Source organism: Mustelus asterias, chromosome 2 (genome assembly GCF_964213995.1).
Source record: "Mustelus asterias chromosome 2, sMusAst1.hap1.1, whole genome shotgun sequence".
NCBI lineage: Eukaryota > Metazoa > Chordata > Chondrichthyes > Carcharhiniformes > Triakidae > Mustelus > Mustelus asterias.
In genome coordinates, this window is record NC_135802.1 from 10,695,849 (window position 1) to 10,722,698 (window position 26,850).

Here is a 26,850-nt window from a genome sequence, read left to right on the forward strand (position 1 = left end):
GCCAGCTGCCTGCTTTGAAACCTTAATATCCTTGAGCTTGATCTCGTACCCTTAATGAGCACCAAACTCTTGTTTTCTAAATCTGTCTGCTTTATAAAGCTTATGAACTCAGTTGGAAAAGAACTTGCACTCTAGTGCCTTTCACTATCTCAGAACATCACAAATTGCTGATATCAGTGATGGTGAGGAGTTAGAGAGGGCTCCATTGATTTAACACCATGATGACCTAGGCAGGTGAGTGGGCTGCATGAGTGACCCTCCTTCATCTCAGCGGGCTGCAAGATTGAAATCAGGCTTGTTCACTGAACATGATGGCATGAAGAAGATTAAAGACATTTAATACATGCTGAATATTACAGAGCGAGTTATAAAAACGCTTAATCATTTATACTATCATCAACTTCAAATGGGAAAAAGTAAAGAAATATTTATATTTACCTTATGTATATTACAATTTATGGTGGTTATCAAAGCTAGTACCACCTACAAAAGTTATACATTTCTTATTTACACAGATACATGTTTCAGATATTTATTCGGCGGTTAAGTGGATTGGCCATGCTAAATTGCCCCTTGGTGTCATGGGGACTAGCTAGGGTAAATGGGGATAGGGCCTGGGTGAGATTTTGGTTGGTGCAGACGCGATGGGCTGAATGGCCACTGTAGGATTCTATGATTTTATTTATATTTATTTATCTTGATTTATTTGAATTAATAAACCCTAGTGCTCCCAAGAAACTTTACTTGTGCTATTATAAATTATTATGAAGAAAACCTTAGTTACCATTAATTGTACCAGTATTTAAAAATAAATGAGGAAAACAAGATAAATACTCACCGACCAATCGCTCTGCTCTTGGTCTCGCTCTTTCTTCCGCTCTTTTATCTCTCATAACCTCCGCACGCACTCCCTCAACATAACGTCTCACAGGCTGCACTCAGAACCCTAATAGGCCACATGTTGGCCACCACTGATTTAACATGCATTTCCAGAATTTGTTTTTGAGCCAGTCTGGTATCACCAGACTCTGGGGTGGAGCATAGTCGATCCCTGTGTGAGCCGGAAGGAGCAGAGTGAGGTGAGAGGAGCAGGGGCAAAAGGGGCAGCGCAATACCCCCCAGTAACGAGGCATTGGTCGTGCTCGAGCAGCTGCAATGGGTGGACAACATTGTCAGCACGCTTGATACAAGACTCCTGAAACAAGTGCTCTACTCCGAGCCCCGCAATGGCAGTGGACCACTCGGAGGACAGAGGAAATGCTACAAGGACACTCTAAAAGCCTCTCTAAATAAATGTAACATCCCCAACGACATGTGGGAATCGCTTGCTTAGAAAAGCATAAACAGGAGAAGAAGCATCTCTGAAGGTGTCAATCACTTTGAGCGTCACCAGGTGAAGCACGTGGAGGCCAAGCCAGAAAGAGAACGCAGAATCCAGAGCGTCCACCCACCCACCTCATCAAACGCCACCCACCAAACCTGTGGCAGAGTCTGCGGCTCCAGGATTGGACTATTCAGCCAGCGCAGAACCCACCTCCCCGGAGCGGAAACAAGTCATCCTCGACCCTGAGGGACTGCCAAAGAAGAAGAGTGAGCAATAAGAAAACCCGAATACATCAGCCAATTTTCTTTATCAGCACCATTTTTATGCTAATTTTCTTTACTACTTTTCCCTCTGTATCTGGTGTCCTCCAGTAATTGTTGTCAAATGTGTGAAGCTATACTGTTAGATACTTGTGAAATGTGGTTGCTGTTATAATACAGGAAATGTGGCAGCCAATCATAGAAATACAATGGGACTAATGACCAAATAATCTTTTCGAAATGTTTTGTTATGATCCCCCTCTCTGAGAACTAACACCTAACCACTCAAAGAGGACTACCTCACCCTACAATCTGTAAAAGGTGAGTGTGAAGTGGTACAATCTGCTCTTCAGCAACTTTTAGTTGTTAATCAAAATGACGACCTGAGACACTCTCTGTAAAATCAACAAGCAACTATTTATCTATCAGTGCACAAGTTAACTAAACTATTAACAAACCGAATAAAACATGATTCTATTGGTCTGCTGTTCCAATAAATACAATTCCCACTCATTAACAAAAAACAATAGAATTCACTCTCCAGAATTACAACCAGGTTTGGCATCTTCTGGAATATTCTGGGCCTCCTCTGCTGATTCTTCTGCCTTCCTTCTTCTTTGCTATCCAGATGAGGCTTTGAGCTGTGAGCTGTGGCAGGCGGCAGTTGATCGCTGCCTTTCGTCCCACTGCCCTTTTCTTTTATACCGGTGATGATATATCAATATCCCCCACAATAGGGTTGGTCCTAGGTTGCCAAAACCATCAAATTTAAATTTAGTAGGTTGTTGGTATCTAATTGCCTAATTCAAATTTATTGGCTGAATTCAAAAAATTCAAAAGCCTGTTGCCTTGGTAACACTGCTGCTTGGCCTTTCGATACAAATGTTTCATTTTTTTGGCACTCTGTGCTTGCACTTTTAACCTCTAAGAACCACGATGGTTGAGGGATAAATATTGGCCAGGATACCTCTACGTTACTCTTCGAGAACATAAGAACATAAGAACATAAGAAATAGGAGCAGGAGTAGGCCATCGAGCCCCTCGAGCCTGCCCCGCCATTCAATAAGATCATGGCTGATCTGATAGTGGTTTAGTTCCACTTACCCGCCCGCTCCCCATAACCCTTAATTCCCTTATTGATCAGAAATCTATCTACCTGTGACTTAAACATATTTAACGAGGTAGCCTCCACTGCTTCAATGGGCAGAGAATTCCAGAGATTCACTACCCTCTGAGAGAAGAAGTTCCTCCTCAACTCTGTCCTAAACTGACTCCCCCTTATTTTGAGGCTGTGTCCTCTAGTTCTTGTTTCTTTTCTAAGTGGAAAGAATCTCTCTGCCTCTACCCTGTCTAGCCCCTTCATTATCTTATGTCTCTATAAGACCTCCCCTCAGCCTTCTAAACTCCAACGAGTACAGGCCCAATCTACTCAATCTCTCCTCATAAGCTAACCCCCTTATCTCCGGTATCAACCTGGTGAACCTTCTCTGTACTCCCTCCAAGGCCAATATATCCTTCCGCAAATAAGGGGACCAAAATTGCACACAGTACTCTAGTTGTGGCCTCACCAGTACCTTGTACAATTGCAGCAAGACCTCCCTGCTTTTATACTCCATCCCCTTCGCAATAAAGGCCAACATTCCATTTGCCTTCTTGATTACCTGCTGCACCTGCAAACTGAGTTTTTGCGATTCATGCACAAGGACCCCCAGGTCCCTCTGCACAGTAGCATGTTGTAATTTTTCACCATTTAAATAATAGTTCATTTTACTATTATTCCTTCCAAGTGGATAACCTCACACTTGTCAACGTTATACTCCATCTGCCAGATCCTCGCCCACTCACTTAGCCTATCAAAATCTCTCTGCAGACTTTCCGCATCCTTCACGCAATTCGCTTTCCCACTCATCTTTGTATCATCCGCAAACTTTATTACCCTACACTCGGTCCCCTCCTCCAGATCGTCTATGTATATGGTAAACAGTTGAGGCCCCAGCACCGATCCCTGCGGCACGCCACTAGTCACCAACTGCCAACCAGAAAAGCACCCGTTTATTCCAACTCTCTGCTTCCTGTTAGATAGCCAATCCTCAATCCACGCTAACACTTTACCCCCAACTCCGTGTACGCTAATCTTCTGCAGCAACCTTTTGTGAGGCACCTTATCGAACGCCTTCTGGAAATCCAAAAACACCACATCCACCGGTTCCCCTCTGTCAACTGCACTCGTTATATCTTCATAAAAATCCAGTAAATTCGTCAAACACGACTTTCCCTTCATGAATCCATGCTGCGTCTGCTTGATCGAACCATTCTTATCCAGGTGTCCTGAGTAGTACTATGGAGTGCTTTATATCCTCCTTGGAGGGCCTCCAAATCTTTCAGTTCTGCACTGGAGCACCAGCCTAGTTTATGCGCCTGTCTTGGGTGGCGATTGAACCCACGATCTTCAGGCTTGGGTGAGAAGCGCAGCTGCAGAGCCTATGCCGGCATCGAGAGAAACCAGGCTGATGGGTTTTTACAATTCTCAGGCTTCCGACTCAGCCTCATTTTGCTCAAGTTATAGGAATTAAACGGATGTGGTTCCTATTTTCAAGAAGGGGAATAGGGATAGCCCAGGAAATTACCGACCGGTGAGTCTAAGCTCAGTGGTTGGTAAGCTGATGGAGAAGATCCTGAGGGACAAGATTTATGAGCATTTAGAGAGGTTTAGTATGCTCAAGAATACTCAGCATGGCTTTGTCAAAGGCAGATTGTGCCTTACGAGCCTGGTGGAGTTCTTCGAAAATGTGACTAATCACATTGACGAAGGGAAAGCGGTAGATGTGGTTTATATGGATTTTAGCAAGGCGTTCGATAAGGTCCCCCATGCAAGGCTTCTAGAAAACGTGAGCGGGCATGGGATCCAAGGTGCTGCTGCCCTGTGCATCTAGAACTGGCTTGCCCAAAGGAGGCAGAGAGTGGGTATAGATGGGTCTTTTTCTAAATGGAGGTCGGTCACCAGTGGTGTGCCCCAGGGATCTGTTCTGGGACCCTTGCTGTTTGTCATTTTCATAAATGACCTGGATGAGGAAGTGGAGGGATGGGTTGGCAAGTTTGCCGATGACACGAAGGTTGGTGGGGTTGTGGATACTCTGGAGGGATGTCAGAAGTTACAGAGGGACATAGAAAGGATGCAAGACTGGGCGGACAAGTGGCAGATGGACTTCAACCCAGATAAATGCGTAGTGGTCCATTTTGGCAGGTCAAATGGGATGAAGGAGTACAATATAAAGGGAAAGACTCTTAGTACAGTAGAGGATCAGAAGGACCTTGGGGTCCGGGTCCATAGGACTCTAAAATCGGCCCCGCAGGTGGAGGAGGTGGTTAAGAAGGCGTATGGTGTGCTGGCCTTTATCAATCAAGGGATTGAGTTTAGGAGTCCGGGGATAATGATGCAGCTATATAAGACCCTTGTCAGACCCCACTTGGAGTACTGTGCTCAGTTCTGGTCACCTCACTATAGGAAGGATGTGGAAAAGATTGAAAGGGTGCGTGCAGAGGCAATTTACAAGGATGTTGCCTGGATTGAGTGGCATGCCTTATGAGGATAGGCTGAGGGAGCTCGGTCTTTTCTCCTTGGAGAGACGTAGGATGAGAGGAGACCTGATAGAGGTATATAAGATGTTGAGAGGCATAGATCGGGTGGACTCTGAGGCTTTTTCCCAGGGTGGAAATGTCTGCTACGAGAGGACACAGGTTTAAGGTGCTGGGGGGTAGGTACAGGGGAGATGTTAGGGGGAAGTTTTTCACACACAGGGTGGTGGGCGAGTGGAATCGGCTGCCGTCAGTGGTGGTGGAGGCAAACTCAATAGGGTCTTTTAAGAGACTCCTGGATGAGTACATGGGACTTAATAGGATGGAGGGTTATAGGTAGGCCTAAAAGGTAGGGATATGTTCGGCACAACTTGTGGGGCCGAAGGGCCTGTTTTGTGCTGTAGTTTTTCTATATTTCTAATAGAGAGGGGCAAACAGACCACTCTCAAGTTCTCTCCCTTCTTACCTTTCTTCAGTAATCTAGCCAAAATGGCTCCTGTACTGGTTTGGCCTAGTGATGGAGGCTTGCTGGCAGGAATACACAGAACTCCCTAACTCCACATGGCATCCCCCCACCCCCCAGTTATTTAAAATTATTTGTGACAATGCAATCCTTGGGTGGGCAGCCTCATCCTTGCTGGGAGAAGGGGACTGGATTTTAACAGCTTCTCTCCTGGGCTGGGATCTAGCAGATCCTTGAGTGTGATGCCACAGTTTAGGTTCGATTTGTCTCCAGGCCTCTGGTGATCATACTGACAGGATGTCCTCTCTGTTGATTTAGCAAGAGGACCAAGACACCGCACTGCCTGGGCCCATTTGCTCATGTTTCCCAAATGATCTAATGGGATGGCACAGTGGTTAGCACTGCTGCCTCACAGCACCAGGGACCCGGGTTCGATTCCCAGCCTGGGTAACTGCCCGTGTGGTGTTTGCACATTCTCCCCGTGTCTGCGTAGGTTTCCTCCCACAGTCCAAAGATGTGCTGGTTAGGTTGATTGGTCACGTTAAATTGACCCTTGTGTCAGGTGATAAGCAGGGTAAATATGTGGGGTTATGGGAATAAGGCCTGAGTGGGATTGTGGTCGGTGCGGACTCGATGGGCTGAATGGCCCCCTTCTGCACTGTAGGGATTCTATGACCTACTGGCTGCATATTTGAAGTTTATTTAAAGTTTATTTATTTGTGTCACATGTAGGCTTACATTAATACTGCAATGGAGTTAGTGTGAAAATCCCCTAGTCACCACACTCCGGCACCTATTTGGGTACACTGAGGGAGAATTTAGAATGGCCAATACACCTAATGTCTCCAGCCCAGTGCCTCCGAATGGGAGTTTCCAGGCAAGTGCAAAGTTCCACTGTAGCTGCCTTTTGCAGCTGCTTTTAAAGCTAGTTGTGTACAAACACATGGTAGAGGGAACATTGACTGGTCATTGCACCCCGCTGTACCTTCTGGATTGGCTTTGCAGCCTCAAGCCCATGCAGCTTTGAGGGAACATTGCTGCCTCACCCCTCGCCTTCCCAAACAATTCCCTAAACTGAAAGGAACTGCTTCAGGATAAACCAATCAGCTGCCTGTCAGAAAACATGGTGGGTGTGACCTGTAGCCAAGGAAAAGCCAAAGCGATCTTTCACAGTGCTCAGCAAAAGTATATACCAGTGATAAGGAAGGACTGTAGAAAAAGAGATAATCAGCCATGGATATCTAAGGAAATAAAGGAGGGTATCAAATAGAAAGAAAATGCATACAAAGTGGCAAAGATTAGTGGGAAACTAGAGGATTGGGAAATCTTTAAAGGTCAGCAGAAAGCCACGAAAAAAGTTATAAAGAAAAGTAAGATGGATTATGAGAGTAAACTAGCTCAGAATATAAAAACAGATAGCAAAAGTTTCTACAAATATTATAAAACGAAAAAGAGTGGCTAAAGTAAACATTGGTCCTTTAGAGGATGAGAAGGGGGATGTAATAACTGGAAATGAGGAAATGGCTGAGGCATTGAACAGGTATTTTGTGTCGGTTTTCACAGTGGAAGACACAAATAACATGCCAAAAATTGATGACAGGAAGGCTATGGCAGGTGAGAACCTAGAAACTATCATTATCACGAAAGAGGTAGTGTTGGGCAAGTTAATGGGGCTAAAAGTAGACAAGTCTCCTGGTCCTGATGGAATACATCCCAGGGTACAAAAAGAGATGCGGGAGAAATAGCAAATGCACTAATGGTAATTTACCAAAATTCGCTGGACTCTGGGGTGGTTCCCGCAGATTGGAAAACAGCAAATGTGATGCCACTATTTGAAAAAGGAGGTAGACAAAAGGCGGGTAACTATAGGCCGGTTAGCTTAACTTCTGTAGTAGGGAAAATGCTTGAATCTACCATCAAGGAAGAAATAGCGAGACATTTGGATATAAATTGTCTCATTGGTAAGACGCAGCATGGGTTCATGAAGGGCAGGTCATGTTTGACTAATTTGGTGGAATTCTTTGAGAACATTACATGTGCAGTGGACGATGGGGGACCTGTGGATGTGGTGTATCTGGATTTCCAGAAGGCATTTGACAAGGTGCCGCACCAAAGACTGCTACATAAGATAAAGGTGCACAGTATTACGGGTAATGTATTAGCATGGATAGAGGATTGGTTAACTAATAGAAAGCAAAGAGTGGGGATAAATGGGTGTTTTTCTGGTTGGCAATCAGTGACTAGTGGTGTGCCTCAGGGATCAGTGTTGGGACCGCAATTGACTACGATTTGCATAGATGATTTGGAGTTGGGGATCAAGTGTAGTGTGTCAAAATTCGTAGATGACACTAAGATGGGTGGCAGAGCAAAGTGTGCAGAGGACGCTGAAAGTCTGCAAAGGGATATAGATAGTCTAAGCGAGTGGGCGAGGGTCTGGCAGAGGGAGTACATTGTTGGTAAATGTGAGGTCATCCAATTTGGTAGGAATAACAATGGACTATTATTTAAATCGTAAAAAATTGCAGCATGCTGCTGTGCAGAGGGACCTGGGTGTCCTTGTGCAGGAATCTCAAGGAGTTGGTTTGCAGGTGCAGCAGGTAATTAAGAAGGCAAGTGGAATTTTGTCCTTCATTGCTAGAGGGATGGAGTTTAAAAATAGCGAGGTAATGTTGCAGCTATATAAGGTGCTGGTGAGGCCACACCTGGAGTACTGTGTACAGTTTTGGTCTCCTTACTTGAGAAAGGATATACTGACACTGGAGGGGGTGCAGAGGAGATTCACTCGTTTGATTCCGAACTTGAGAGGGTTGGCTTATGAGGAGAGACTGAGTAGACTGGGGCTATACTCATTGGAATTCAAAAAAATGAGGGGAGATCTTATCGAAACATATAAGATTATGAAGGGAATAAATAAGATAGAAGCAGGGAAGTTGTTTCTACTGGCGGGTGAAACTAGAACTAGGGGACATAGCCTCAAAATAAGGGGACGCAGATTTAGGACTGAGTTGAGGAGAAACTTCTTCACACAAAGGGTTGTGAATCTGTGGAATTCCCTGCCCAGTGAAGCAGTTGAGGCTACCTCATTGAATGTTTTTAAGGCAAGGATAGATAAATGTTTGAACAGTAAAAGAGTTAAGGGTTATGGTGAGCGGGCGGGTAAGTGGAGCTGAGTCCACGAAAAGATCAGCCATGATCTTATTGAATGGCGGAGCAGGCTCGAGGGGCCAGATGGCCTACTCCTGCTCCTAGTTCTTATGTTCTTACGAACCCAGAAATGACAGTGGCTGTCCTTGAAGTATCAAGTTTTATCTTAAAGTTCGAGAATGGCGCAGTGCACTGCCGGGGTTTGTTAATTTGGGTAGAACCCAGTAAAAAGGATTGGAGGCTGGCCTTGTTACTTTGTCCTGCTGTGCACTGCTGAGATGGCAGAGGTTTTGTTTGTTTCCATGCGAACGTACACAAATGCTCTCTTGCTTCCCATGTTTTGGAACCACTGTTTGTTAACCTGGCTGGAACTCGCTGTAAAAAATATCCCAGAGTGGTATTTAACCCTTTTGATGATCTGAACTTGAATTCGTTGCCTGTTGTCAACTTTCTTCATACACAACATGCAGCCAGAAGTAAGCCATTGTGTCCAAAATGGCTTTTTAAGGTGTTTATAGTCCACATGAGTCTCTCTCATTCCATTCCACAGCCTTTCAGCATATATTTTTAACCCTTTAGGAAATAATTTGCTAATTATGCACCAAATGTCTAATTTTGTTCCTTTTCTTTCCACATTTCCTGTTACTTTTGTCATTTAATCTCTCCCACTTTCCACCCATCAGAGACCTTCCCTTTTGTTCTTTCTTCCTCTGCTCCCCCCACACCCCCTTTCCCAACCTCTGTACTTGCTTAAAGCCTGTTACCCCTCTAACATTTCCAGATCTCAAGACGAGACATTCAGCTGAAATGTCGGGGGCGATTCTCCCAAAAAAATTCTAAATGCCAAATTCCGTAAAAACTGGAGTAACTCCCGCTGGCTTTTTTCAGTGGAAGTTTCGAAATGAATCTCCCACGCTGTGCAGTGTAGAGTGCACTGGCGTGATTCACGTGAAAAAGCTGAGTGGGGCCTATTCCCGCTGGAGAGGCCGGCAGCGCAGCGCTGAGTGGGCCACTGTGCATGCACTGATCTGTCAGAGCGGAGATCGGCGCATGCGCAGTAGCCCTTTGCTGCCTGTCTCACGATCAGTGGCCAGCCCCGCGACCCCCCTCCTGCCCCGTGACCCCCCTCCTGCCCCGCGCGCCCCCCCCTCTCCCCACTGCCCCTTTGACCCTCCTGCGACCCAATCGCTGGTCCCCTGGGTGGGTCTGGGCCAACCCCCCCCCCCCGCCTGCCTCGATTCCCCTTCCCCCCCCCCCCCACGATGGCCAGCCCCGATCGCTGGCCTCCCTCCCTCTGTCACCCTGCCCAAAGTGCAGAGTGCCAGCTTGAGCCCCCCCCCCCCCCCCCCCCCCATCCCCACCAATTTACTGCCCCCATTAGGCCCCGCCCCTTTGGCACTGCCCGATTCCTGGTGGGAAATGCCAAAGTGTCCCCTGGGCATTGCCACTTTGCCCTTTGCAGTGCCAGGACCCCCACCTACTCACCCGCCGCACCTCGAGCCCCCCATTCACTCCAGCAGTGTCTGGCCGTCTGCTCCCCACATGTGGGGGGGCTATTGTAAACCCTGCTGGAGTGAAACACTCTTGGCTGGGGTGGGATGGGGGGCGCGCGGGAAGGAACAGGCTAGCGGCCTGGAGACTTCGGTCCTGGGCCTGCTAATTACATGTGAATAATATTAAAATTAGAATATTTATACATTTTTCAGCTCCGTGCCGATTTCTGGCGCAGAGTTGACGGTGCCGGAAATCTGGCACCCGGAGACTCGCGGAGGCTGTGGCACCCAGTGGGGAGCCCGCTAAATGGCCTCCACTGGAGAATCGCTCCCATCGTCTTTCCACAGAAGCTGTCTGAGCTGCTGAATACGTCCAGCATTTTCCGATTTTATTAAAGCTCTCGCTGGTCTGCCTCTTGTATCCTAATGCCTGAAATACCCTGTAGATGTGACGCTTTGTGTTTCTCATGCTGACCATTGTGTGAAACTTCCAAATTAATGTCCAATCTGGAACCTAACCCTCCAAAAACCTTGACTGCAATCGGCCAATAATAAACCACGCAGAGACCTTCACAGAAACCAGAAGACTTTCACCCCCATCACTTTGAACTAGATTGTAGGCTCCATGATCTTAATCCAATTCTGATTTTCCTGTCTGATTCAGTAATTCCCTAAATCACTTCCTGTGATCATATCTTCTCAAGTCCCTGGATATATGAGACCAACCCGGCAAAAACAATTAGCCAAAAAAATGAGATGCAAGATATTCTTTGTGCCATTTTTAGAAATGAAGCTTATTCATAGCATGGCTTCCTCTTCAAGCTCTGTTCAAAGTCATTCTTCTTGGACAGTGAACAATCTGACACTTGCTCAAGAACAAAGGACAAAGAAAATTACAGCACAGGCCCTTCGGCCCTCCAAGCCTGCACCGATCATGCTGCCTGACTGAACTAAAACCCTCTCCTCTTCCATGGACCATATCCCTCTATTCCCATCCTATTCATGTATTTGTCAAGACGCCCCTTAAAAGTCACTATTATATCTGCTTCCACTACCTCCCTGGCAGCAAGCTCCAGGCACCCACCACACTCTGTGTAAAAAAAGCTTGCCTCGTACATCTCCTGTAAACCTTGCCCCTCGCACCTTAAGCCTGTTCCCCCTAGTAATTGACTCTTCCACCCTGGGAAAAAGCTTCTGTCTATCCACCCTGTCCATGCCCCTCATAATCTTGCAGACTTCTAACAGGTCACCCCTCAACCTCTGTCGTTCCAGTGAGAACAAACCAAGTTTCTCCAACATCTCCTCGTAGCTAATGCCCTCCATACCAGGCAACATCATGGTAAATCTTTTCTGTACCCTCGCCAAAGCCTCCATATCCTTCTGGTAGTGTGGCGGCCAGAATTGAACACTATATTCCAAGTGCAGCCTAACTAAGGTTCTATAAAGCTGCAACATGACTTGCCAATTTTTAAACTCAGTGCCCCGGCCAATGAAGGCAAGCATGCCATCTGCCTTCTTGACTACCTTCTCCACCTGCATTGCCACTTTCAGTGATCTGTGTATCTGTACACCCAGATCCCTCTGCCTATCAATACTCTTAAGGGTTCTGCCATTTACTGCGTATTTCCTATTTGTATTAGACCTTCCAAAATGCATTACCTCACATTTGTCTGGATTAAACTCCATCTGCCATTTCTCCGCCCAAGTCTCTAACCGTTCTATATCCTGCTGTATCCTCTGATATTCCTCATCGCTATCCGCAAATCCACCAACCTTTGTGTCATCCGCACACTTACGAATCAAACCAGTTACATTTTCCTCCAAATCATTTATATATATTACAAACAGTAAAGGTCCAGTAAGTAGTCTCACAACACCAGGTTAAAGTCCAACAGGTTTATTTGGTAGCACGAGCTTTCGGAGTGCTGCTCCTTCATCAGGTGACTCACCTGAGGAAGGAGCAGTACTCCGAAAGCTCGTGATACCAAATAAACCTGTTGGACTTTAACCTGATGTTGTGAGACTACTTACTGTGCCCACCCCAGTTCAACACCGGCAACTCCATATCACAGCAAAGGTCCCAGCACTGATCCCTGAGGAACGCCACTTGTCACAGCCCCCCATTCAGAAATGCACCCTTCCACTGCTCCCCTCTGTCTTCTATGACCGAGCCAGTTCTGTGTCCATCTTGCCAGTCACCTCTGATCCCATGCGACTTCGTTTTCTGCACCAGTCTGCCATGAGGGACCTTGTCGAAGGCCTTACTGAAGTCCATGTAGACAACATCCACTGCCCTACCCTCATCAATCATCTTCGCCACTTCCTCGAAAAACTCGGATCAAGTTAGTGAGACACGACCTCCCCTTCACAAAACCATGTTGCCTCTTGCTAATGCATCCACTTATTTCCAAGTGGGAATAAATCTGTCTTGAAGAATCCTCTCCAATAATTTCCCTACCACTGATGTAAGGCTCACCGGCCTGTAATTACTTGGATTATTCTTGTTACTCTTCTTAAACAAAGGAACAACATTGGCTATTCACCAATCCTCTTGGACCTCCCCTGTAGCCAGTGAGGATACAAAGATTTCTCTCAAGGCCCCAGCAATTTCCTCCCTTGCCTCTCTCAGTATTCTGGGGTATATCCCATCAGGCCCTGGGGACTTGTCAACCTTAATGTTTCTCAAGAACCCCAATACCACCACCTTTCTGATCTCAACATGACTCAAACAATCTACACATCCTTTCCCAGACTCATCATCCATCAAGTCCTTCTCTTTGGTGAATACTGACACAAAGTACTCATTCAATACCTCAGCCATTTCTCTGGCCCCATGCATAGATTCCCTCCCCTGTCCTTGAGTGGGCCAACCCCTCCCTGGCTATCCTCTTGCTCTATAAAGCCTTGGGATTTTCCTTAATCCTGCTGGTCAATGATTTTTCGTGACTCCTTTTAGCCCTCCTTACTCCTTGCTTAAGTTTCTTTCCACTTTCCTTGTATTCCACACTTGCTTTGTTTGTTCGCAGCCTCCTAGCCTTGACAAGTAGCTCCGAGATTTCCAGTTATCTTTCTGGATGTACAAATATGTCATAGAAAAAACAATGGCAGTGTTTGCTACGAGGCTACTTCGATTCCACTTCATACATTGCCGACCGAGAGGTGTTCATGTTGTCAAGATAGGTTTTAAACCTTTTGATTCCCCAAGACCACCACTGGAACTCCACTCTGTGGTCCCATCATTCAAGGATTGTTCTCGGGTACAACAAACAATCGTTGCCCGATTTCCACCTGGCCATTTTCAGAAGAGTATAAACTGGGACCTACAGAGAAACCCCCTTCCCATTCACCATTCAGACCACGAACCTTAAAGCTTCCACAACTCACAGCGGAATAAAATGAAACCTGGCCTTTCTATGCTTCTTCAAGATGAAATTTTCCCAGCTGATGGGTTGGGTTCAGGTTGGGACTTTATTCCCTGGAGCGTCGAAGATTGAGGGGAGATTTGATAGAGGTGTATAAGATTTTGATGGGTATAGATAGAGTGAATGCAAGCAGGCTTTTTCCGCTGAGGCTCGGGGAGAAAAAATCCCAGAGGGCATGGGTTAAGGGTGAAAGGAGAAAAGTTTAAAGGGAATATTAGGGGGGGCTTCTTCACGCAGAGAGTGGTGGGAGTGTGGAATGAGCTGCCGGATAAAGTGGTAAATGCGGGGTCACTTTTAACATTTAAGAAAAACTTGGACGGGTTCATGGATGAGAGGGGTGTGGAGGGATATGGTCCAAGTGCAGGTCAGTGGGACTAGGCATAAAATGGTTCGGCACAGACAAGAAGGGCCAAAAGGCCTGTTTCTGAGCTGTAATTTTCTATGGTTCTATGGTTCTATAATTTTAAACTCTCCTTGCACTGCTCCTGGTCCTCTCAAGTATTTTTGCTTTCGAAATAATTTGCAAGTTGCAGAGTCACACCTGCTTCACTCCTTCAGGAACAATTTGTCCTCAAATCTGTGCAACAGGAAGAAAGCTTTGACAAAGGGTCATCTGGACTCGAAACATCAGCTCTTTTCTCTCCTTACAGATGCTGCCGGACCTGCTGAGATTTTCCAGCGTTTTCTCTTTTGGTTTCAGATTCCAGCATCCGCAGTAATTTGCTTTTATTTAGGAAGGAAGCGCTGTCTAATTGGTGTTTTACCATGTGTTTTATAATGAAATACACATGAAACTAAATCAACTCGAATCAGAAAGTAAAGGAAATTCAGCTTCGGAGTTTCTCAGAGCCGTTGTGCAAACCCAAAAAACAAAAACTTAAGACAAAAATTAAATCCGAGAAAGCATTGCAGAGTACTCCTGTTGATTGCCACGGCTTTATGGTGAGGTGGGGTCTCGGGACAAAACAATTACCACGTGGATTTCTTTGACCGATGAATGTTATTGCAATTTGGGCGTAACTGGGATTTTTCTTGAAGATTTTGATGGAAGAAAAATAACAACAATGTTTGCCCCGGTCTCCCACATTTTCCTGTGTTTGTATAAACATCAGCATAGTGCGCTCTCAACGGTTTAAGTTTTAAGCTTGTTTATTAATGTCACAAGTAGGCTTGCATTAACAGTGCAATGAAGTTACTGTGAAAATGCCCTAGTCGCCACACTCCGGCGCCTGTTCGGGTACACTGAGGGAGAATTTAGCACGGCCAATGCACCTAACCAGCACGGACTGTGGGAGGAAGCCAGAGCACCTGGAGGAAACCCACGCAGACATGGGGGGAACGTGCAGACTCCACACAGTGACCCAAGCCGGGAATCGAACCTGGGTCCCTGGCGCTGTGAGGCAGGAGTGCTAACCACTGTGCCACCGTGCTGTCCCAAGCCACCATTTTAAAATTTTTCCTTGTCCTTTAAGATAATTGCTTATTTCGCCACCACAATTGGCAATTTAAAGTTATCCGTTTTTTGACTTGTACTGAATAAGAATGGATAAGCTTGCTTTCTCCCAAACACTGGTACAGTTCCTGGAATCCCGTATGATATAAATAAGATGTAACTTGCTGTGAATCATTGGCTTGGATTATAACGTGAAACGTTCAGGTAACTGAGTAGCATTTGAAAACAATACTCCACTATCCTTCGGGTAATCTAGGACTTGCAAGCTGGAAATAAATATTAGTTCAGAAGCAGAATACGCGTGGTAAATTCTTGGTTGTAAAGTGCTTTTGGGACGTCCCGAGGTTGTGAAAGGTGCTGTATAAATACAAAGTCTGCCTTTATTTAAAGACCTAATTCTCTCTGGAATGTTTTTTAGGGAGCATGGACTTTCAGATTAAAGGATGCTTTTATATCAAAAGGATCTTTGTGCAGACTGAAAACACTGTGACAGTTTGTGTTCAGGCAGACTGGTCTGTATTACACCAGAGTTTAGCGTTATCTCGATTCCAATGCTCATGATGAAGGCATCCCAATTAGTTGCTTTGATCCCGGGATAATGCAGGCCTGTTGCTGGAAAGAATTATGGCCAATGCTAGTATCATGTGACTGAGAATGGTGGGGAGTGCAAAATGCTTTCTGGAGAGTTGAAAATCACCGTTTTATATTGCTCTTGAAAGTTTGTGGTCATTCCCCAAATGGTTCAGTGCTATGTTTTTCAGTGGAACTGACAATGTAGTGCAGACAAAGGTCTTTGGTTGACTACCTAGCCTATACCCAGTTAGCAGATCTCCTGCATTAACAATTTGCATCTGTTATCCTGACTCCAAGGTGCTTTTAGGTGTCCAGATCACCAACAACCTGTCCTGGTCCCTCCATGCCGGCACTATAGTTAAGAAAACTCACCAATGTCTCTACTTTCTCAGAAGACTAAGGAAATTCGGTATGTCCGCTATGACACTCGCCAATTTTTACAGATGCGCCATAGAAAACATCCTTTCCGGACGTATCACAGCTTGGAATTGCTCCTGCTCTAACCAAGACAAGAAACTACAAAGGGTCATGAATGAAGCCCAGTCCATCACTCAAACTAGCCTCCTTTGACTCTATCTACACTTCCTGCTGCCTCGGAAAGGCAGCCAGCATAATCAAGGATCCCATGCACCCGGGCATTCTCTCTTCCATGTTCTTCTGTCGGGAAAAAGATACAAAAGTCCGAGATCTCGTACAAACCAACTCAAGAACAGCTTCTTCCCTGCTGCTACCCGACTTTTGAATGGACCTACCTTATCTTAAGTTGATCGTTCTCTGCACCTTAGCGATGACTATAACACTACATTCTACACTCTCTCCTTTCCTTCTCTGTATCCGGTATGCTTTGTCTGTATAGCGCGCAAGAAACAATACTTTTCACTGTATCCCAATACATGTGACAATAAATCACATTAAATGCCTTCCTAATTGCTTGCTGCACCTGCATGCTAGTTTTTAGTGGCTCATGAACAAGGACACCCAGGTCCCTCTGGATATCAACATTCCCAACCTCGCACCATTTAAGAAATACTGTGTTTCTGTTTTCTTCTACCAAAGTGGATAACTTCACGCTGACTGATATTATATTTGCTATCTTTTTGGTCAATCACTTAGCCTGTCCAAATCCCCTTGAAACCTCCTTGTGTCCTCTTTACATTCCCACCTAGTTTTGTGTCATCAGCAACCACATCCAAATCATTTATATAGATCGTGGCCCCAGCACTTATTCTCACAGTACCTGACTCGTTGCAGCCTGTCACCCTGATAGTGACCAGTTTATTTCTACTCACTGTTTTCTGCCTGTTAACTGATTCTCAATCCAGTATATTGCTCCCAATTCCATGTGGTCTAATTTTGTTTACTAACCTCCTGTGTGGGACCTTATCAAAAGTCTAAATCATCATTCTAGATCATTATTCTGTAATGAAAAAAGTTGCCCCCCCCCCCCCCCCCCCCCCCAAAGTTGCCAAGGTGGTGATTCCATCTCTCTGTCGGCCCAATGCATGCTCTTTCCTGCACACTGCAGTCCCCCCTCTGGACTGCACTGGAGCATCAGCCTGGACTTTGTGCTTAGGTTCTGGAGTGTGATTTTAAACTCTCTCTCGATGGGCGTATCAGACCCTGCACTGCAATTTTGAAAAAGAGCAGAGGATTTCTCCTGGTGTTCATGGCCAATATTCATCACTCTAGCAACACCATTAAAACAAGTTTAATTTTTATATAAAAATCATTCAAGGGGTGTGGGTGTTGCTGGCTAGACCAGCATTTATTGCCCATTCCTAATTGCCTTTGTGAAGGTGGTGATGAGCAGCCTTGAATCGCTGCAGTCCATGTGGTGTAGGTGCACCCACAGTGCTGTTAGGGAGGGAGTTCCAGGATTTTGACCCAGCGACAGTGAAAGAACGGTGATATATTTCCAAATCAAGATGGTGAGTGGCATGGAGGATAATTTCCATGTAGTGGTGCTTCCATGAATCTGAATCTGCTGCCCTTGTCTATCTAGATGGTAGTTTGGAAGGTCCTGTGTAAGGTGCCTTGGTGAGTTCCTGTGTGCATCTTGTAGACGACACACACTGCTGCTACTGTGTGTTGGTGGTGAGGGCATGAATGTTTGTGGATGGGGTGCCATTCAGTTGGGCTGCTTTGCCTGGATGGTTTCGAGCTTCTTGAGCGTTGTTGGAGTTGCACTCATCCAGGCAAGTGGGGAGTATTCCATCACACTCCTGACTTGTGGCTCGGAAATGGTGGATAGACTTTGGGGGAGTCAGGAGGTGAGTTACTCGCTGCAGGATTTGTAATCTCTGACCTGCTCTTGTAGCCACAGTATTTATAAGATTAGTCTAGCACAGTAAGATGTTGACAGGTGGTAATTTTTAAAAAATTCATTTTTGGGACAGTGGCATCGCTAACTGGCCAGCATTTATTGCCTGTCCACTCGTTGCCGAGGGCCAAACCAGGTAAGGACGGCAGATTTCCTTCTCTAAAGGGCATTAGTGAACCAGATGGGTTTTTCCAACAATCGACAATGGTTTCATGGTCATCAGTAGATTCTTAATTCCAGATTTTTTTAAAAATTGAGTTCAAATTCCACCTTCGGCCGTGGCGGGATTCGAACCCGGGTCCCTAGAACATTAGCTGAATTTCTGGGTTAATAGTCTAGCGGAAATACCACTAGGCCATCGCCTCCCCAGTTGGTGGGGAACAGCTTTCAGACATCTTTAGGTAGTTCCACGTGCTGTATAAATGCAATTTCTTTCTTCTTACACTTAATTATCAGACAAATATGGTGTGATTCTAAGCTACTGTTATCTGATTTACCACTCTGAACAGTTCTGGTATCTTACCCTTCTAGGGTGGTCCTTGTGGAGTTTTGGCTGCAATTCAAGCTTGTGCCTTACAAAAACTGATTTTCGAGGATGTAGCTGGCAGCAGCTGTGAGGCCATGTAAGTGTGTGCATGTCTACGTTTTTGCAGGAACATTTATAGTATCTAATACTCTTATAAAAACCGTTTGACTGGCATTAACACAGACATACTGGTTAGCAGGTAATGTGTCCCGGTTCCATTTCCTAGAAGGCATTGAGTATTGTCGAACTGTGACCAGATTTAGATGACACTGTTTTAATTGAAACCCGAGCTTGCAATTATTCAGTCGCTGGGTATGTTTCCCTCCCACCTCCGACCTTGAGTGACGGCCAGCATTACAGACTGTTTAACTGTGAAAGTCCACACGGAGAAGTTAGCACAAGCAGAGTGCCATTCAGCATTGCTAGTGTAGACGATGCATGGGGTCTTGAAGCCTGAATGAAGGTTTTGTGAGAATCATCTTCAGTGCCCTTGGCTTTCAGTGATGTTTTTGAGAAAAAATTGTTTATCCTCAAGTACCCCTTTTGCACTTTACTCTGTCCATTTGTTTCAGGAATTCCCCCCCTTAAATCTCTCCAACTCCTTTACTTCCAGTTTCTTAAAACCACCTCTTGGTCAAGCTTTTAGTCACTGGTCCTAACACTTATATAGTTCAGAAGATATAGGAGCAGAATTAGGCCATTCGGCCCATCGAGTCCGCTCCACCATTCGATCATGGCTGATACGCTCCTCATCCCCATTTTCCTGCCTTCTCTCCATAACCCTTCAACCCATTACCAATTAAAAATCTGTCTAACTCCTCCTCAAATTTACTCACTGTCCCAGCATCCACCGCACTTTGGGGCAGCGAATTCCACAGATTCACAACCCTTTGGGAGAAGTAGTTTCTCCTCAACTGTTTTAAATTTGCTGCCCCTTATCCTAAGACTATGACCTCTCGTCCTAGAATGTCCCACAAGAGGAAGCATCCACTCCACGTCTACTTTATCCATACCTTTTATCATCTTGCATATCTCAATTTGATGATCCCTCATTCTTCTAAATTCCAGAGAGTATAGGCCTAAAATATAGGCTCTTGTCTGATAGCAAAGCTGTGGAGGGCCTTTGGGAACATTTCTAGTTATGTTAGAAGCACTATATAAATACAAGTTGTTACTATGGAGTAAGTGTTGTTTTTCTCCCCTCCGTCTGCCTCACAGCGAACTGCAGCCGACCAATGCTGAGCGATCGCAGTGTCTCGCGTTGGCTATTGCAGACATATTATGGCGTGCTGGGGACAGAAGAAGAGCAGTTGTTGCTCTGTAAGTACACAGTATGGACATGGTCGGGGGTGGGGGGTGTGATATTTAAAATGGTATCCGTTTACAGCAGGAGCATGTTGGACTGACATCCATTCACCTGTTTCTTGCTCTTATTTCTGAGTAGATAGGATACAGGTTTAAGTCCCACTCCAGAGGCTTAAAAGGCAAAACAAAACCTATGCTGACACACTACAGTGCAGCGCTGAGGGAGTGCTGCACCGTCACAGGTGCTGTCCTTTGGATGAGATGTTACATAGAGGCCTCATCGTGATGGTTACCAGTTGATCCATGGCTGATACATGAATAATCAATTACTATTTTTTTTTACTCGTTCCTGGGGCGTGGGCACCGTTGGCTGGGCCAGCATTTATTGCCCATCCCTAATTGCGCTTGAACTGAGTAGCTAGGTCGTTGAAGAGTCAACCGCATTGCTGTGGCTCTGGTGTCACATGTAGGCCAGACCAGTAAGGATGGCAGATTTCCTTCTCTAAAGGACATTAGTGAACCAGATGGGTTTTTGCGACAATCGACAATGGTTTCATGGTCATCAGTAGATTCATAATTCCAGATACCGATTTCACCATCTGATGCAGTGGGATTTGAACCAAAGGGGAGGCAATGGCCTAGTAGTATTATCGCTAGACTATTAATCTAGAAACTCAGCTAATGTTCTGGTGACCCGGGTTCGAATCCCGTCATGGCAGATGGTGGAATTTGAATTCAATAAAAAATAGCTGGAATTAAGAATCTACTGATGACCATGAAACCATTGTCGATTGTCGCAAAAACCCATCTGGTTCACTAATGTCCTTGAGGGAAGGAAATCTGCCGTCCTTACCCGGTCTGGCCTACATGTGACTCCAGAGCCACAGCAATGCGGTTAACTCTCAACTGCCCTCTGAGGGCAATTAGGGATGGGCAATAAATGCTGCCAGCCAGCGACGCCCATGTCCCACAAATGAATAAAAGGAAAAATTTAATTAATGGCGCTGTGCAATTCCTGTTCACACTCTCTTTAAATGCAGGGAAAAGACCAAATTTGCAGGACGTAAGCCTGAGGTCTCAATGTAAGGGATCAGACCTTCCAGTTAAAAAGAACTTGAAGTTTATTTATTAGTCACAAGTAAGCCTTACTACACTGCAGTGAAGTTACTGTGAAATTCCCCTAGTCGCCACAGTCCGACACCTGTTCAGGTCAATGCACCTAACCAGCACATCTTTCAGAATGCGGGTGGAAACCGGAGCACCCGGAGGAAACCCACGCAGACACGGGGAGAACGTGCAAACTCCACACAGACAGTGACCCAAGCTGGGAATCGAACCCGGGTCCCTGGCGCTGTGAAGCAGCAGTGCTAACCACTGTGCCACCGTGCCGCCACACTGTCAAGCACTTTGAGAGTGTGATGAAATGGCAAGAAACTGCATCAATGGAAGTATTTCTTTCATCTTCTCCTTGGGGTGGGAAGCATTGTAATTTGGGGAATGCTGGTTACCTGTTCATCCTTCAGAGTGGATATGCATGGACCCACTTTTCCAGATGTATTGGGATACTGTGGCAGAGGCCAGCAGGAGTTGGAGGACACACTGTTCTGTGCATTGCAGCATCACTTGTTTGACAACTGTAACTCTTTGTTTCAGGTCAACAGGAAGACAGCAGTTTATCCCGGCTGGAAAATATAAAGCTGATGGGACAATTGAAACGGTACGTATTCCCTGGTTTTCATTTTTCTTTGCACATAGTAAGTTTTTATGCTGTGGAATTTGCTATCTGAAAGCAGAGTGGAAGTAGATTCAGGGATAACTTTCAAACCAGATTTAGATTAATAAAGAGAGACTTGCATTGATTGGTGTGGTACCTTTCACCATCTCAGCAAGTTCGAAAGCTCTTTATAACTAATGAGGTACTTTTGAAGTATACCCTCTAAGAAATGCAGCAGCCACTATGCGCACAGCAAGGTGCCACTAACAGCAATGTGATGATGGCCAGATCATTTCTTTTAATGATGTGGATTCAGGGATAAATATTGGTCAGGATACTGGGGAAGAACTCCTCTGCTGATCTTCAAAATAGTGCGATTGGGTCAATTCCATCCACCGGGGGCAGATGGCGCTCGGTTTCCTGGACTCACCCAAAGGGTGGCAACTCCGACAGTGCAGTGCCCCTTAGTGGAAACGTAGCCCAGTCCATCACGCAAACCAGCCTCCCATCCATTGACTCTGTCTACACTTCCCGCTGCCTCAGGAAAGCAGCCAGCATAATTAAAGACCCCACACACCCCAGACATTCTGTCTTCCACCACCTTCCGTTGGGAAAGATACAAAGGTCTGAGATCACGTACCAACCGACTCAAGAACATCATCTTCCCTTCGACTTGTCAGACTTAAGGATGGAGCTACTTCACATTAAGCTGATCTTTCTCCTCACCCTACCTGTAACTGCAACACTATACTTTCCTCCTCCCCTATGTACTCTATGAACGGTATGCTTTGTCTGTATAGCGCGCAAGAAACACTTCTCCTTGTATCCCAATACGTGTGACAATAAATCAGTCAATCAATCAGTGCAGGAGTGTCCACCTAGATTGTGTGTTCCAGAGTGGAAACGGAATTGAAAACCTTCTGACATAAGGGAGGGTGTGACTAGAACAAAGAAAATTACAGCACAGGAACAGCCCCTTCGGCCCTCCAAGCCTGCACTGAACATGCTGCCCGACTGAACTAAAACCCCCTGCCCTTCCGGGGACCATATCCCTCTGTTCCCATTCTATTTATGCATTTATCAAAAGTTACTATTGTATCAGCTTCCACTACCTCCCCCAGCAGCAAGTTCCAAGAACCCATCGCCTTCTGTAAAAACACTTGCCTCGTACATCTCCTTTAAACCTTGTCCCTTGCACCTTAAACCTATGCCCCAGGTAATTGATTCTTCCACTACTATTGCAAATTTATTTAATTGTCTTTGTTTAAATTCCGCAGCTGCCATGGTGGCATTTGAGCTCATATCCCCAGGTCGTTGGTTCAGGCCTCTAGATTGCTCGTCTTGTAACATTACTACATGCATTCTTATGGCTGTGGGCCTGGAGGAGAGTACAGAAATAGGGAGGGACAAGGCTCTGGAGTTGAGCAAATGCTGTGTTCTACACTCAATATGCAATACGGGAGTGGGAGTGTGCAGCACAAAATAGCGCCTCAACCTTGCCTCAGCGTGTAGCAGCTCACCTCCTCCTGGATGGCTGTGGGTTCAAGTCCCACTCCAGAGAGCTGTACTGGAGGACGACACACTGTCGCAAGTGGCAGCGTTTGAATGAGACATGAAGCCAAGGCCCTGATTGTCATTTCCTTGCTTTTGCAACTCACCATCCTGCTCCCTTGCCCACGTGTCCGCCCTTACCCTATTGCAGTGTTCCGGTGAAGCCCAACACAAACTGGAGGACCGGCACCTCAGCTTCCGATTCGGCACTTTGCAGACTTAACATTGAATGAAACAACTTCAGAACATCAACTGCCTCCTCTATCTTTACCCCTTTTTAAAATCCAATTGTTTGTCCTAACACATCCCCTGTGTCTTATTTTCTTAAAGGTGCTATAAAATAGACATGTTCTTTGAGCAGATTGTTATAAAGTAAAGATTCAACACTTTATTTCTTAGAATCCACTGGTGTGCAAAATTATATTTAATCACTGAACATGAATAAGACCAATCAAAACTAATTCAGAAGGCTTGTTCCAAACTTGTAATAAGTGACATATGTTCGCTTTCAGATTATACTGAACACACTAACGAACTTCCAGGATCTGACGACTTTCCTTCAACAAAATGTTGGCCAGGTTTGAACTACTCCCTTCCTTCTCCTTGTATTTTATTGGTTTGAGCCCCTACAAGAGTAACAAGGGAGAGAATAGGGCCTCTTAAGGATCAACAAGGTAATCTATGTGCACATCCACAAGAGATGGGTGAGATACTAAATGAATATTCCTCATCAGCATTTACTGTTGAGAAAAGCATGGATGTTAGGGAACTTGGGGAAATAAATAGTGATGTCTTGAGGAGTGTACATATTACAGAGAAGGAGGTGCTGGAAGTCTTAAAGCGCATCAAGGTAGATAAATCTGCGGGACCTGATGAGGCATATCCCAGGACGTTGTGGGAGGCTGGGAAGGAAATTGCGGGTCCCCTAGCCGAGATATTTGAATCATCAATAATCACGGGTGAGGTGCCTGAAGATTGGAGAGTGGCAAATGTTGTGCCTTTGTTCAGAAAGGGCTGCAGGGAAAAGCCTGGGAACTACAGGCCAGTGAGCCTCACATCTGTGGTGGGTAAATTGTTAGAAGGTATTTTGAGAGACAGGATCTATAGGCATTTAGAGACGCAAGGACTGATTAGGGACAGTCAGCATGGCTTTGTGAGTGGAAAATCATGTCTCACAAATTTGATTGAGTTTTTTGAAGGGGTAACTAAGAAGGTAGATGAGGGCAGTGCAGTTGATGTTGTCTACATGGACTTTAGCAAGGCCTTTGACAAGGTACATGATAGGTTGTTGCATAAAGTTAAATCTCACGGGATCCAGGGTGAGGTATCTAAATGGATACAAAATTGGCTTCTTGACAGAAGCCAGAGGGTGGTTGTAGAGAGTTGTTTTTCAAATTGGAGACCAGCGGTGTGCCTCAGGGATCAGTGCTGGGCCCACTGTTATTTGTCATTTATATTAATGATTTGGATGAGAAATATAAGGGGCATCGTTAGTAAGTTTGCAGATGACACCAAGATTGGTGGCATGGTGGACAGTGTGGAAGGTTATCTCCAATTGCAGCGGGATCTTGATCAATTGGGCCAGTGGGCTGATGAATGGCAGATGGAGTTTAATTTAGACAAATGCGAGGCAATGCATTTTGGTAGATTGAACCAGGGCAGGACTTGCTCAGTTAATGGTAGTTACAGAACAAAGAGATCTAGGAGTACATGTTCATAGCTCCTTGAAAGTGGAGTCACAGGTGGACAGAGTGGTGGAGAAGGCATTCGGCATGCTTGGTTTCATCGGTCAGAACATTGAATACAGGAGTTGGGACGTCTTGTTGAAGTTGCACAAGTCATTGGTAAGGCCACACTTGGAATACTATGTGCAATTCTGGTCACCCTATTATAAAAAGGATATTATTAAACTAGAGAGAGTGCAGAAAAGATTTACTAGAATGCTACCGGGACTTGATGGATTGACTTATAAGGAGAGGCTGAATAGACTGGGACTTTTTTCTCAGGAGTGTAGGAGGCTGAGGGGTGACCTTATAGAGGTCTATAAAATAATGAGGAGCATAGGCAAGGTAGATAGTCAATATCTTTTCCCAAAGGTAGGGGAGTCTAAAACTAGAGGGCATAGGTTAAAGGTGAGAGGGGAGAGATACAAAAGTGTCCAGAGGGGCAATTTTTTCACACAGAGGGTGGTGAGTGTCTGGAACAAGCTACTAGAGGTAGTAGTCGAGGCGGGTACAATTTTATATTTTAAAAAGCATTTAGGTAGTTACATGGGTACGATGGGTATAGGGGGATATGGGCCAAATGCGGGCAATTGGGATTAGCTTCGGCGTTTTAAAAAAAAAAGGGTGGCATGGACAAGTTGGGCCGAAGGGCCTGTTTCCATGCTGTAAACCTCTATTACTCCGTTAAAACATAATAGAAGCATTAAAAACTTACTGAAGATACATGACAGATGCATCGGCACTTACTAAGAGAAAATGTAGCTTCAGGTTTAGGGTGGGAACTTTTTATCAGAAGCTTAACTGGAATTCAAGGCATTAGACTTGTGCTAATGCAAACTTAACCCATACCCTTACCTGTACCAAATCTCACGCACCCAGCGCCTCTGTATCTGCTGACTTACCTTCGCTTCTGGGTTCATAAATGCATCACATTTAGGATTATATTCACTGGAGTTTAGTGGAGTGAGAGGGGATCTCATAGACACTTATAAAATTCTAACAGGGTTAGACAGGGTAGATTCAGAAAGAGTGCTCCTGATGGTGGGGGAGTCCAGAACTAGGGGTCATAGTCTGAGGGTAAGGGGTAAACCTTTTAGAACTGAGGTGAGGAGAAATTTCTTCACTCAGAGGGTGGTGAATGTGTGGAATTTACTACCACAGAATAGTTGAGGCCAAAACGTTGTCTGATTTCGAGAAGAAATTAGATCTAGCTCTTGGGGCTAAAGGGATATGGGGGAAGGGGGATCAGGATATTGAATTCCATGATCAAAATAAATGGCGCAACAGGCTCGAATGGCCTACTCCTTCTAGTTTCTATGTATCACTTCTAAAATTCTCAACTCTGGGCAGAATTTTCCCAAACAATTACAGTGTCAAATTCTGAATGAAAACCAGCATGTTTCTCCCCAGAGAAATCGGGAGGTTTTCTCTCCAGATCTTATGACAGGGAGTGAATATTTAAGTGCGTGTTAATCTAAGCTGATCAGATACACACCTTCACTGGGCATGGACCTGATGATATTGCCGGAGAGGGAAAACAACTCCTGTTATGGCCCTCTCACGAGAGTTTCCAACCATAACAGGATTTGTGTCTGTCACAAACAGGGCTGGAAAAATGTTCATTTCCGCACGCGACCTCATCCTTCTCCCATCTCTAATCTCCACCATTCCTGCAACTATCCCAGAATTCTGTGTCCTCCAACTTTGGTCCTTCCTTTCGATCCACAGTTAACAGCCGTACCTTCAGCCGTTCACACTGTAAGCTTGGGAATTCTCTTTTCATCTCTCCACCCCTGATTCTCCTTCAAGCGGCACCAGTGGTTAGCACTGCTGCCTCACAGTGCCAGGGACCCGGGTTCGAATCCCGGCCTGGGTCACTGTCTGTGTGGAGTTTGCTCATTTTCCCTGTCTGTGTGGGTTTTCTGCTCCAGTTTCCCCCACAGTCCGAAAAACATGCTGGTTAGGTGCATTGGCCATGGTAAATTCTCCCTCTGTGCACCCG

General features: G+C 45.5%; 1 protein-coding gene across 1 annotated transcript in view; it reads left to right on the plus strand.

Annotated features, from left to right (window-relative positions):
• Positions 1–26,850, plus strand: part of mindy4 (MINDY lysine 48 deubiquitinase 4) — a 130,651-nt gene that overhangs the window by 22,429 nt on the left and 81,372 nt on the right. The window contains exons 5-8 of the mRNA XM_078231229.1: positions 18,560–18,651; positions 19,773–19,874; positions 21,513–21,576; positions 23,637–23,702. Of these exons, the coding sequence (XP_078087355.1) occupies positions 18,560–18,651; positions 19,773–19,874; positions 21,513–21,576; positions 23,637–23,702 (324 nt within the window). The remainder of the gene's footprint in view (positions 1–18,559; positions 18,652–19,772; positions 19,875–21,512; positions 21,577–23,636; positions 23,703–26,850) is intronic.